This window comes from Pavona decussata, unplaced genomic scaffold, assembly GCF_977016875.1.
Source record: "Pavona decussata unplaced genomic scaffold, jaPavDecu1.1 SCAFFOLD_19, whole genome shotgun sequence".
In the NCBI taxonomy this organism is placed as follows: domain Eukaryota; kingdom Metazoa; phylum Cnidaria; class Anthozoa; order Scleractinia; family Agariciidae; genus Pavona; species Pavona decussata.
Genome location: NW_028145442.1, coordinates 2,795,809 through 2,807,330, shown reverse-complemented (window position 1 = coordinate 2,807,330; position 11,522 = coordinate 2,795,809). Strand labels below are relative to the sequence as shown.

Here is an 11,522-nt window from a genome sequence, read left to right as displayed (position 1 = left end):
AACGAAGCCTTCTAACTAAAGAACCCCAGGAATCAAACTAGTTTTTCAGAGAGGAATTATCGTTGCAATTTTGATTTCATAGTGTTTTGAAAACAATCGCGGTACGGTACAATAACGATGATACGAGGGCTGTCGTTCGAGGAGAGAGAGAACTTGCTTCGTTCCGAAGATCGGCGCTATAAGTCGCTTGGCTCAGTTTACCAGAATAAGTGCAAGGTCTACAGACGGCGATGGTATATTTTGATCATATTTTCAATCGTTGCTTCGCTGAACAATTTAATTTGGAATACATGGGGACCGATTCAGGGTACTGCGCAAGTGGTGTTCGGTTGGGACAACACGACTATCACTCTCCTTGCCGATTGGGGCCCAATTTCATTTGTTGTCGCAGTTGTGCCGATGTGTTGGCTTATGGACATGAAAGGTAAGCATAAATACGGTTTCTTAAATCCTGTTTTTTAAATCGTTTTCCTGGTTGATTTCTGTACCTGTGTTGCGTGCAGGAAAGCTGTCCCGTGTGCACATTAAGCCAAAAGATCTGCGCTTGGTTAAGTTAACTTTTATAACCTCAGCACGCCTTTTACCAGTGAATTTCTGTTGTTAATTCACTCACTGTAGTCTTAGTTAAAAGATATCTCCTTTTGATTGATTTTTGCAACAATACTCGTTTTCTACAACTAGACTCTATAATATTACACACAGAATGTTGGCCCACAACTCTGCCCGCCCTACCCCCACCACGACCGAAGCTCACGTGAATGGTTGGTGAGCGGCGAGTGTTTTTATTGTAGATATGTTAAAAGGGTTAATTACATTAGTTTCCGTAATGGATATCTCTGTAATGCGTGTATTCAGATAAGACCTTTAGATGTCGTGCGTGTCAAAGATCATTCATTCCTGTGTTATCCTTTGTGAAAGCAAGAGCAATATCTTTCGTCCGCTCACATCCAATTTCCTCAGCCTTTTCGTTAATTCGTCGTCATGGCCAGTCACTTAGATAAAGATGACTACATCTATGATGTTGACAATTTGACGGAACTCATGGCCTCCATGGGCACCGAACTCCCTGAATCAACCGGTGCCCGTCCTAAGAAAGCAAAATCCAAGAAAACCTCCACTAGATCAGCTGGCAAATCAGAGGCACGAAACTCCAAGAAAGATCCTCCACCAGCCTCCTCCCCAGAAACTCTATTGGAAATCGAGAAACTCAAGAACGACAACCTAAAGCTTGAGCTAGAAATAACGAAGGCCCAACTGGAGATGGCTAAACTAAAAGGTGCGACTCCAGAGTCTCCACAGACGCCTAAGGTTGTCGAACAGCCACTTTCCCTGCAGGCCGCACTGACATCTACGCCAGCCACTTCCACCGCTCCGTTCCGAGTGATCCCCACGCTGGAGCAACTGCGGGAAAAGATGAAACCCGGATCTACCCTACCCAATAACTACGTCTTCTCATCAAAAGGTACTATACTTTATGATTCATTAGAGCTCCCGGATTTCGTTAATGGGTTTTTAGAATTCCAAAAGCAACAATCTGATCTAAGTAAACCAGCCTTGATGACACATCTTCAACTTCTAATGGAGCGTGCATCTACTTACACTTGGTCGAGTGTGCGTAGCTTTCATTTAGCGATCGCTACCGCAATAGAACAGAATAGGCTCTCCTGGTCGAACTCTGACGCTATTCGTGAAAAATCGCAAACATTCTTCACTCACCAAGATCTGCGCACCGCTTCGCAGGCACGCCCGTCGGGCACTCCGCGACAGCAGAGTCAAGCGGGTCCCCAAACACCGTTTCAGCGATCCTTGAACCGCTCTGACCGCGCACAGAAGGAAAGCTATTGCCGGGACTGGAACTATACTGCGAAATGTAGTTGTTCCGCTACAGCTACAACATATGCCACCAACCACCGATGTCGTGTATGCGACTCGGTGGAACATCCTATGCTGCATTGTGCAAAACGCAAATTTCCCATCCCCACAGTCACGACAATTAGCTCTGTGGATTCCAGTCGAGACTGACATATCTCGCAAGTTGGTCTCGCTGACTTAGTGAGATCAACTTTGCGTTACAATTTTCAAGAACAGACTCAAGCAAATAACAACAGCCTTTCACATTGAACGTTGGCACTATTATCTGAGCAATTCTCCCGATGCTGTTGTGACACAGTTTTTGCAATTTGGTTGGCCCATCAATTACACTAAGAGTCAGCTTCCGCGCTCAACAATTTATAATCACCCGTCCGCGCATCGCAATCTGCAGCTGCTTCGCAATTACGTTCAACAAGAACTTCAATATCATGCTATAATTGGCCCGTTCAAATTCAACCCTTTTAGTGTCGATTGTGTTGTATCTCCTTTACAATGTGTTCCAAAACGCGACTCCAGCATCCCACGCGTGGTCCATGATCTCAGTTTTCCACCCGGACAGTCAGTTAATGACGGCATTATGCCCGATGAATACCTCAACGAACCTTTCAAATTGCGTTTGCCCGGGATAGACAGACTTACCGAGTTTATTAATCTCAAGGGTCCTGGTTGCCTTGTTTTTAAAAAGGACTACCGACAAATTCCTGTGGACCCGCACGATTATCATCTTCTCGGTTTCACAGTGGATGGTCAGTTTTATTTTCACACTGTCATGCCTTTCGGCTTACGCTCAGCTTCTTTAGCCTGCCAACGAACAACGAAAGCCGTCGCGCATATTCTTAACCAAGAAGGCATTCTCGTAGACGTTTACATTGATGATTTCTACGGCGCCGAAACCGCCGAACTTGCCACTCAATCGTTTGATCGCATGACTCATTTATTTTCCGAGCTCGGATTGCAATCATCGCCTGCTAAAGATACTCCCCCCACGCACACAATGACCTGTTTAGGAATATCTGTGAACACGCTAACAATGACATTGACAGTTCCCGAGTTCCGCTTGCACGAACTCCAAAACCTTCTTTCTTCATGGTTGGATAAGACCCATTTCTCTAAGCGCGAATTGCAACAACTTCTGGGTAAACTGGCGTTCGTTACGGCTTGCATTCGTCCGGGTCGTGCTTTCAGTTGTCGTTTAATCAACGCCTTACGTGCGTGTTTTGCCAGTCCCCGACATCAGTTATTTCCTGTCAGCGATGTTATGCGTGAGGATCTTATCTGGTGGAAATTTTTTCTTCAACACTACAATGGTGTCTCAGTGATCCCGACCGCCATCATCGTGTCCGATCCAGAATTGTTCGCGTGTGATGCTTGTCTTGACGCTTGTGGTGCGGTGTGTTTTGGGGAATTCTTCCATGCCACGTTTCCTCCTTTCATTGTTAGTCAACATTTGAACATTAACCAGCTCGAATTGCTTACCATCCTCGTTTGCCTCAAACTTTGGCAGGATCGCTTGCGTGGTTCACATGTTGTGATTCTCACCGACAATCAGGTCAGCGTGTCCGCATTGAACAATCAACGTTCCTCGAACATTTTCATGCAACGCTGTCTCCGTGAACTTTGGTTGTTGCTCTCCCTTAACAACATCCGTTTATCTGCGCGTCATATTAGCGGAAAGTCCAATGTCTTAGCGGACGCGTTGAGTCGTTTTCATTTGGATTCCTCATACTCAGACTAAGTTCAGCATGCTGTAGCTACCTTAAACCTTACCCAAGTGTTCCCTAGTGATTCTATGTTCGCTTTTACCGTCTATTAAGTAGCTATGTCCTATTTCTTTCCACGAATTCATTTTTGATTTTTTTTTCTTTTCTTTTGTTACAATTTCATTTCGCAGATCACTCCGACGCTTTGCAGCAGTACTTAGGAACTGTCCCAGTCCACGCTTTTTGCGATTCCACAAAGCGCTCGATGAGATGCTATCTGAGAACATATTTATTGTTTTGCTCTTATTTTCATTTTTCGCCTTTTCCAGTTTCAAAATACGTCTATTTGCTCTATTTAGTTTTTTTGTCACGTTCTTTTAAGTCATATCGTTCGGTCGTTAATTATTTGAGTATTACAGCTCACGTGAATGGTTGGTGAGCGGCTCTTTGTACATGATATGTTAGAGGTCTCAGGCACAAAGCAAGGTCGCACATGGGTCCATTTTCTGAATGTAGACATTAGATTAAGAAATTCCTCTAATTAATTGGATTGTCCTATTAAAAACTTGTCAGTTTCAGAGCAGCTTCAACAACAATTAATCTGGCTCCGGTTGTTCAAAGAGCGGAAAAAAAAATCGCTATCCAGTGTAATTATTGCACAAGTGCGCGTTGGCTATGATCATCTCATATCCAACGAGCGTGAGTGGAATAATTGTTTTATTAAAAACAATCAAGAAAAATTGCTTGACCTTGCTGATTTCGCTCTGCAAAAGTAACCAGAAGACAATTTGATGGTCACCATTTCTCGGGTAGGTATAATGGCTCATTTACCATGGCCGCTAAGCCAATAAAATCCCATTTTCGAGTTGCTGCGAACCTCGTTATGAAAGCGAGGCTTAGTGCAAAGTTTTTCATATTCATGAGGTTCAAAGCAACTCGGAAATGGCCTATTTATCCACTGGGGCCAGTTGCTACGAAGACGAAAACAAAAAAGTCGGTGGGATATATAATGCACAAAATATATGTAGAGAAATTGCCAAGATACTGATGGTAAAACTGTCAGGAAAAGCGGTTTGAATGTTTGAAAGAGATAATAAATAACCAATCAAAGATAAACATCTACTCCAAATAACCATTTTTTTTTATTTGTAACAACAGTGTAATAACTACTCCATAGATAGACTAAACCTATGTTGCAAAACATAGCTACCTCTTCTGTAAATTGGAAAATAAAAGCAGAACTCCTTGCCTTAATATATTCAAATATCATTTATTTTTGTTTGGCAGTTATACACGAGAGTCTCGTCAAAATTTTATAACAAGTCTCACTTCGCTGAAGCCGGCCCACAAGCGTCGTTTATTTTCTCCTTAGTTGTAGCAGACGTCCGCATGCACGCTAGTTCACACGCGCGCGAAAAAGGCTAGCGCGAGGTAAGGAGAGAGGCTCCCATTCTCTTCTGTCGCGCGGATCGACCCTCTCTCGCGCACCGCGACAACTTACAGTATACAGTTATCAAGGTTCGTAACTCGCGGGTTCGCCGATTGGATAAGATAATTTGCGAGACAGCCATTCCCAATCACGCGAGCCGTTTCAAAGCAGCCTTGCCCCTTAAGCTATCTCCTTCTCCCGCGGGCGAGCGCAAAGTTAAGTACGAACGGCCTGATTTCGAACGGGTTGCGCCTCCCACAGTGTGCCATTTGGTAACGTCATAAGTTCGCGCCAAAATTGAGAGAGCGTGGAGGAAACGCCTGCATATATTTAACTTAGCTCCGTTCGTAATCAGCCCAGAAAGCAGCCTGACTTGACAGGCAAACAAAACGCCTCTCTCTCTCTGATCTTCTATAGTTCTGGCTCGGCCTCCAAAACAATGAGCAATTAATAAGAGCTCTCTTGAGAATTATCGACAAGTGCTTTTTGTCTTTTCTGAGGAGAAGAAGAAAGATAAAAAAAAAAAAAATTAGACACAGTTTAGACAGTGATAAAGGAAAGTTGGAATTCGAAGGGAAGGACAAGTTGTTTCCTTTGTTTGTTTGTTTGTTTGTTTGTTTATGTACAAGTGGAGGGAGGTCAGCACTCACCCAGTTTGTATTTTCCTCGCTTGTAATCAGGTCGATAATGGCTCGCAGCAGAGCACTTTCCTTATTAGCCGTTCCAGTGCCTGCACTCAGCTTCATCTTCGGTTGAGCTATCTTCTGTCTCAAAAGTTTATCGAGTTCAACGCGCAGCTCCTAGAAAGGAAGAAAAAATAGAGAAAAGGCAACACCTTCAGCCATTTTGTAAGGGCGGTTACGTTCTTCAAACCACGAAGGATGAGAAAATTAGCTAAAATTAAACGACTGCAAATCAAGTCCACCACAGAATGCCGCTAAACCACAACCAAAGTAGCAACTCTAGCCAAGCATTAATACAAGCGGGGCCAAGCGTGGGTAAACCACGCAGGTTTTAAACTTGCTAAAAAGGCAAACTCTACCGAAGAGCCAAAAACTCCTTAGGCCCCGTTTATATGGAGAAAAGTTGTCCCGGGAAAGAGGGTCACCCTCCCAGCCGAGTCAACTTCAGCGAGTGTTTAAATGAGAAAAAAGTTGACCCCTTTGCCCGAGCCAACAGCGCTCGCGCGTGCTCTGATTGTCTCGCCTTGACGGAGTTGACCCGACTAGGCGAGCCAAAGTGTTTATATGGAGAAGCGTTGGCCCGGCTAGGAGGGTGACCCTACCATCGAAAAAGGGTTACCCGGCTAGGTGGGTCACCCTTCTAACCGAGCCTACTTTTTGTTTGTCATGCAAACGGTTCGCCAAGTTTTGTAAGGAAATGTAGGAAAAGTTGGCTCGCCCAGGGTAGCTCGGGTAGGCGAGTGACCCTTCTACCCGGGACAACTTTTCTCCATATAAACGGGACCTTAGAAAATACACCTCTTCGGCTATACATCCCTGTGGAGCAAAGTTCTGAAATAATGCCCCTTAAATCCCGCTTGAAGTTGCGTTTCAGCCTCAGAGTTTCACGATACTTTAATGCCAACTAACACCAACCTTAACTAAGTTAGCGATTCTTGTCGGAGATTTAAATTTGATGAATTCATCAACCGCAACAGTTTCCTGGCCTTCTTCAATAAGCACAGAAATATCACCACCAAAAAACAGCAAAGGAAAAGGAGCAATCATAGTACTGTCATACAGGAACAGCTGCAATGTAAACAACGATGTTATGCGGTTAAAACGTGGATCGCACGATTGGTAATAACAGTAGCTGAGTGGATTAAAGACCTTAAAATTTACTCTCCGAGTAAAAGCTTGAGTAGAGTAACGCGGTTCTATCTTTAAAGTTCGTACAAGAAGTCCTACGAGAGGCTCATGATAAAGTGCTTGAGAATAATCCAGATCGAATTGGAAGTTGGAAATGTTGGTTTTTGCGGAGAGGGGAAAACCGGAGTACCCGGAGAAAAAACCTCTCGGAGCAGGGACGAGAACCAACAACAAACTCAACCCACAAATATACGAAACCGAGTCCGGGAATCGAACCCGGGCCACATTGGTGGGAGGCAAGTGTTCTCATCGCTGCGCAATCCCTGTTTCCCCAAGGTGATTCCAACTACTGAAACTAAAGATGGACTCATCTTCACACTCATAAACAAAATTAAGTTGTTATCCCACCGAGGAAGACTTCATCTTTTCGTGATAAATCAACCAGTTGTCCTCAAAAACTGTGACCTCAGCATTCACTGACTTGGGATGCAGGCACACCTTGCCGTCCTCCCTAGTTCGAAGTTTTGGAGGCCTGAGGATTTAATCAAACAATTTTGTTTTTCAGCATGAGAAAAAAAAATATTGCCCATGACATATAAGCCTTTCAATAAAGCTAAACTGCTTAAAGTACCGGAAATCTTCAGAATTCAAGAAACAAGTTTACATCAACGGAAGGGTATTATACCAGTGTTGTAAACAGCCAGATGATTTCCGCCTCATGCATCGAAAAATCGCTGCGAATGATGATCGTTTCTTATCCCTTTTTGAACATTCACTTTATATATTCCTTTTGGTGTTTTTTAAGCATTTGCGTATGGGCAAACATTTTTTTTTTTGACAGGCAGTTTTTCATGAAATGGAAAATCCCTTTCTAAAATGAAGAGAAATTACTTCTTTTCTTACCGTAACGTTTACGTTTTTAGCTCATGCTAGTATTCCTTTATTGGCTTTGATAGTTTTCGTTCAATTTCGGCGCTTTCCTGAACTTAAGGTGAAATCCAGAAATCCAAAATGGCCGCTATTTGGCATTCATGACTTAAATACAACGTCATATGACGTCATCCCCCGCCTTAGAAGACAAAAAAGAGCTCGATGTAGATAGGGTTAATGTATTACTTGCCGTTTAAATGCTGGATGGTGATCTATTTTTGCAACATTTGGGTACAGCCCAGCACAAAGGATGGCTTTCACGAGTTTCAGATTTTCTGTAAAAGGACACACAACTAACAGTGAGTAAAAGAGATAAGGAAATGAAAAAGGAAAGAAGTGAGATAAAACACACCTGAATTGTGATTAGCAGCCCGAGCTTTTGGATCAGAGGAGTCTAGGAAACCTATATCACAAAGTAATCCAGAAAACTGTTGCTTCATATCTTTTATCATCTGAAATAAAAAAAGTAGATAACACAGTCATTAGTGAACATCTGCCGCGTTTAGCTTCTTGCCTCATATCAGCCAAAAACCCAGAACAGCTAAGTGAGTGTAGAACGTGTGTGATATAGGTAGCACTCGTATAAAGCGATGGAAATCGTATTTCTGTAGTGTACATAAAAGAGCTAGAAACAACGTAATCTATCTTTTAAAACTCTCCTGATAAGTCCTAAGAGGAAAATCCCGCAACTAAGACCAGGACTAAAGGCCAATTTTCCGACCCTGGTGGAATTTCAGTCCATGATTTCCAGATCCTATGATCGAGCTGGAGGTGGTATGGTGTTAGCTTGTGAACTGAGTGAACTGAGTATTTTGATAGCAACAAGTTTTAATTCTTCTAGAATATTTTAATTCAAGACGGCGACCAAATAAATCCCTTGCAACCAGAATTCGCTGGAATAATAAGCCCTTTCCCAAAAAAGCACTGCAGAAATAAACTCCACGTAAAAGAGCAAAATTCAGCGGGGTCCGATGCATGTTACCTTCATGGTGTTCGCAGAGAGGAAATTTCTCCAGCAGAAGTCCCTTTCACGTCCATGTCTCGCCGAGCGTTCCCAACCCTAAAATAACGAACAGAAAGGCAATAATTCAAATAAAACATTTAATAATAATTTAAATTACTTCTCTTGCGCAAAAGTAAAATGAGTAAAAAATAAATAAATTTTCGTTTATACGAGAGCGATTTTTAAGATCTACGGTATGGAGCGACAGAAGTGTGAGAATTCAAGGTCGCAACTTCTCAGCAAGTACGATGATATACAAGCCAATAACACTAGGTCCCAGGGTCTTCCCGGTGATTTCGTGCCGCCATCTTGGATTTCACCGCCGGACCTTGGGGACAGAACCTGTTTCTTGCTTTGCATAATTTTTTCTCTCGCCCGAGCGGCCTAGCGCGACAGATGGAACATCTTCGGACGAGAAATTGGACAAAGAATTAAATATTATAAGAACAAAACAAAATACTACCTTACAAAAGACCCTAAGACGTTTTTAACTTTATAGACTCGTTCGTACGGATGCTTTTTTCTCGGCTTTCGTCAAGTCGTTCGTCGTACATCTGCCTACAGTTCCACTGGCAATTTTATAAAACAATTGGTTCCTGCATTTAGTTGTGCGTGAGAGTTACGATACACTTGGGAAGTTGGAGAGCACTGCGCCTGGAGCATCTGTTACGCTTCTCCCGTGCAAACTTTCCGCGTCATCATAACTCGATATACACACGCTAAAGGATGAATTGTTAAGGACGGTGCCTACTTTTACTGTTACTGCGCATACGTTCGGCGCGTCTCGAGATACTCGGGTTTCCTATGGGTGGTGCCTACCAATACAGGGATATTTTTGCGCGGTTTAAAACTATGTGGAGAAAGCAGAACTTAACAAGTGCTTTTGGTATCCAAAAAGAAAATTTGGGGTAACCATGCATTTTTCAGAGATAATAAAGCTTTAATTTGGGAAAAAAAACGCCATACACTGCTTTGTATTTAACTGTTTTTCAGAACAATTGTTGCTTAATTATCTCTAAAAAATGCGTGGTTACTCCCAATATCTTTTTGGATTTCAATAGCCCTTGCTAAGATCTGCTTTTCCTTTCCCCTTTCATACTTCTTTTTTAGTAGGCACCGTCCTTAAATTGTCAATATGTGAAGTATTATCAAAATAACTGTACTGTCTCCGGGCTTACCTGGTAAGCATTCAACAGAGCTAAGTGATCACTGCGTGTGTCACCAGCAAACTTTAAGCGGGCGCTTTCAGCTTCCTTCTGTTTACCCTATACACAACAATAACAATAAAACACTGAATTATTTTGACCCTGATTTAAAAACCTAAGTTCTTACAGACATAAACGGACTTTTGAGGTTGGTAATTGAAAACACGGGTGATTTACAAGGAAAGTAGGATCAATTTAGCAGCTTTGTAGAGCCCATATATCAAGCAGTAAGATAACGGATGCCTGATTAAAATTGACAACCTTTAGCAACGACGACAGCGAAAACTTCACTATTAAAATGTATTCGCGCTTTTACAAACGTCGTCGCGATTCTTCCAACTCGCTTTAAATGGCAAATGTAGCTGAAATAAGTTCCTGGAGTTGAATTCTCGGAGACCGCAGCCAAGTTTAGAAAGAGAAAGAAAAATTCGTCGTCGTGTGTTTACGTCCTCCATAAAACGTCCCATCAGGAAATTTCACGTCCTAGTTGTGCAGTGACGACAAAGAAATGTACCAAAAAGTGTAATGCACGTGCAGAGCCGTCGTGGTTGCACGGTCGTTGCTAAAGCGAGATTTACTTTACCAGCAGATAAGACTACAACAACAACCAATACAATGAACACAACAAACTCTCATTTTGAGTTTTAGGTCGTTTACAACATTCATCACAAGTCGAAAAAACCGTTCTTGCTTACCAGCGGAAAAACAAAAGGATCCTTGAATCCCAACACAGATGCCACGGTCAGCACAGGGTCCAAACAAGAGAAGATTGCGCCAAATAAGATCATCTTGCCGACTCGCGGATTTACCGGTAAAGCAGCCAGGTGATAACCCAGTGGAGTTAACTCTTCATGCAAATCCAGTGCATTCTGCAATAAGATCAACAAAGACGGTCTGTTTCTTTATGGTCCTTTATGATAACAATATACGGGGTGGTTTCTGCGGCTCCTGTGTAAGAACTAGCTGTAAATAATATCGTATTGCGTGCGTTGTTCTGTTTGATGTTCGGCAAGCATTGGTAAATCACCAGAAATGGAAGCATAGCATCAGGACGTTCTCTCTTGCGTCGTTGCCTGTGCAAAGCCTAAAGCGGCAACTCGTTATCTGTGCGAAATCTGGGACGGGGCTAATCTCCTTCGCAGCCGCTCGGGCCGAGGTCACGCAACGCTTCGCTTCCCTTCCCCACGCGTCGCGTGACTCCGGCCCGAACGGCTACGAAGGAGACTAGGGCGGGGCCTGATGGGCAAGAGTGTTATATGGTGAGGCCACTGCGGCGTCAAACGAGCGAGGAACGCTTAGAGACTAGTAGCACTGAAGGAAGGAAAAGGCTGACAATCCAAAAGGAATGTACCAGCATCGCTCTGCGCCTTTCCCCGGCATAAACAGCACTTGTCTTCTGACTGCCGACATTACTTACCAGTTGATGAAGTACATCCATTGCATTGATAACTGCTTGTTCCTCGGGAGGCTGCAAGGCTTTGGACAGAAAAGGTCTGATCATGCCCAGTTTGAGAATCTGGCAAACAGAAAACAGTTCAATAAACTAGTCACCGTGTCTGCATCAATTGGCAC

At 43.2% G+C, this 11,522-nt stretch overlaps 2 protein-coding genes across 2 annotated transcripts in view; one reads left to right on the top strand and one right to left on the bottom strand.

Moving 5' to 3' along the window:
• Positions 1 to 981: 981 nt before the first annotated feature.
• Positions 982 to 2,038, top strand: LOC146487070 (uncharacterized). Its single transcript, XM_085090216.1, has one exon. It carries the CDS (start codon positions 982 to 984, stop codon positions 2,020 to 2,022), a length of 1,041 nt encoding a protein of 346 aa, XP_084946342.1. The 3' UTR covers positions 2,023 to 2,038.
• Positions 2,039 to 4,695: 2,657 nt separating this feature from the next.
• The window catches only part of LOC146487067 (ATP-dependent DNA/RNA helicase DHX36-like), a 31,475-nt gene continuing 24,648 nt past the window's right edge, over positions 4,696 to 11,522 (bottom strand). The window contains exons 21-30 of the mRNA XM_085091835.1: positions 11,368 to 11,466; positions 10,646 to 10,819; positions 9,924 to 10,010; positions 8,725 to 8,802; positions 8,095 to 8,194; positions 7,933 to 8,017; positions 7,221 to 7,344; positions 6,600 to 6,752; positions 5,652 to 5,801; positions 4,696 to 5,496 (exon numbers count right to left, since the gene is read on the bottom strand). Of these exons, the coding sequence (XP_084947961.1) occupies positions 5,449 to 5,496; positions 5,652 to 5,801; positions 6,600 to 6,752; positions 7,221 to 7,344; positions 7,933 to 8,017; positions 8,095 to 8,194; positions 8,725 to 8,802; positions 9,924 to 10,010; positions 10,646 to 10,819; positions 11,368 to 11,466 (1,098 nt within the window). The 3' untranslated portion in view covers positions 4,696 to 5,448. The remainder of the gene's footprint in view (positions 5,497 to 5,651; positions 5,802 to 6,599; positions 6,753 to 7,220; positions 7,345 to 7,932; positions 8,018 to 8,094; positions 8,195 to 8,724; positions 8,803 to 9,923; positions 10,011 to 10,645; positions 10,820 to 11,367; positions 11,467 to 11,522) is intronic.

What these genes read in the sequence shown, in the direction of transcription:
- LOC146487070 (XM_085090216.1), top strand. Translation starts at nt 982, where the DNA reads ATGGCCAGTCACTTAGATAAAGATGACTACATCTATGATGTTGACAAT.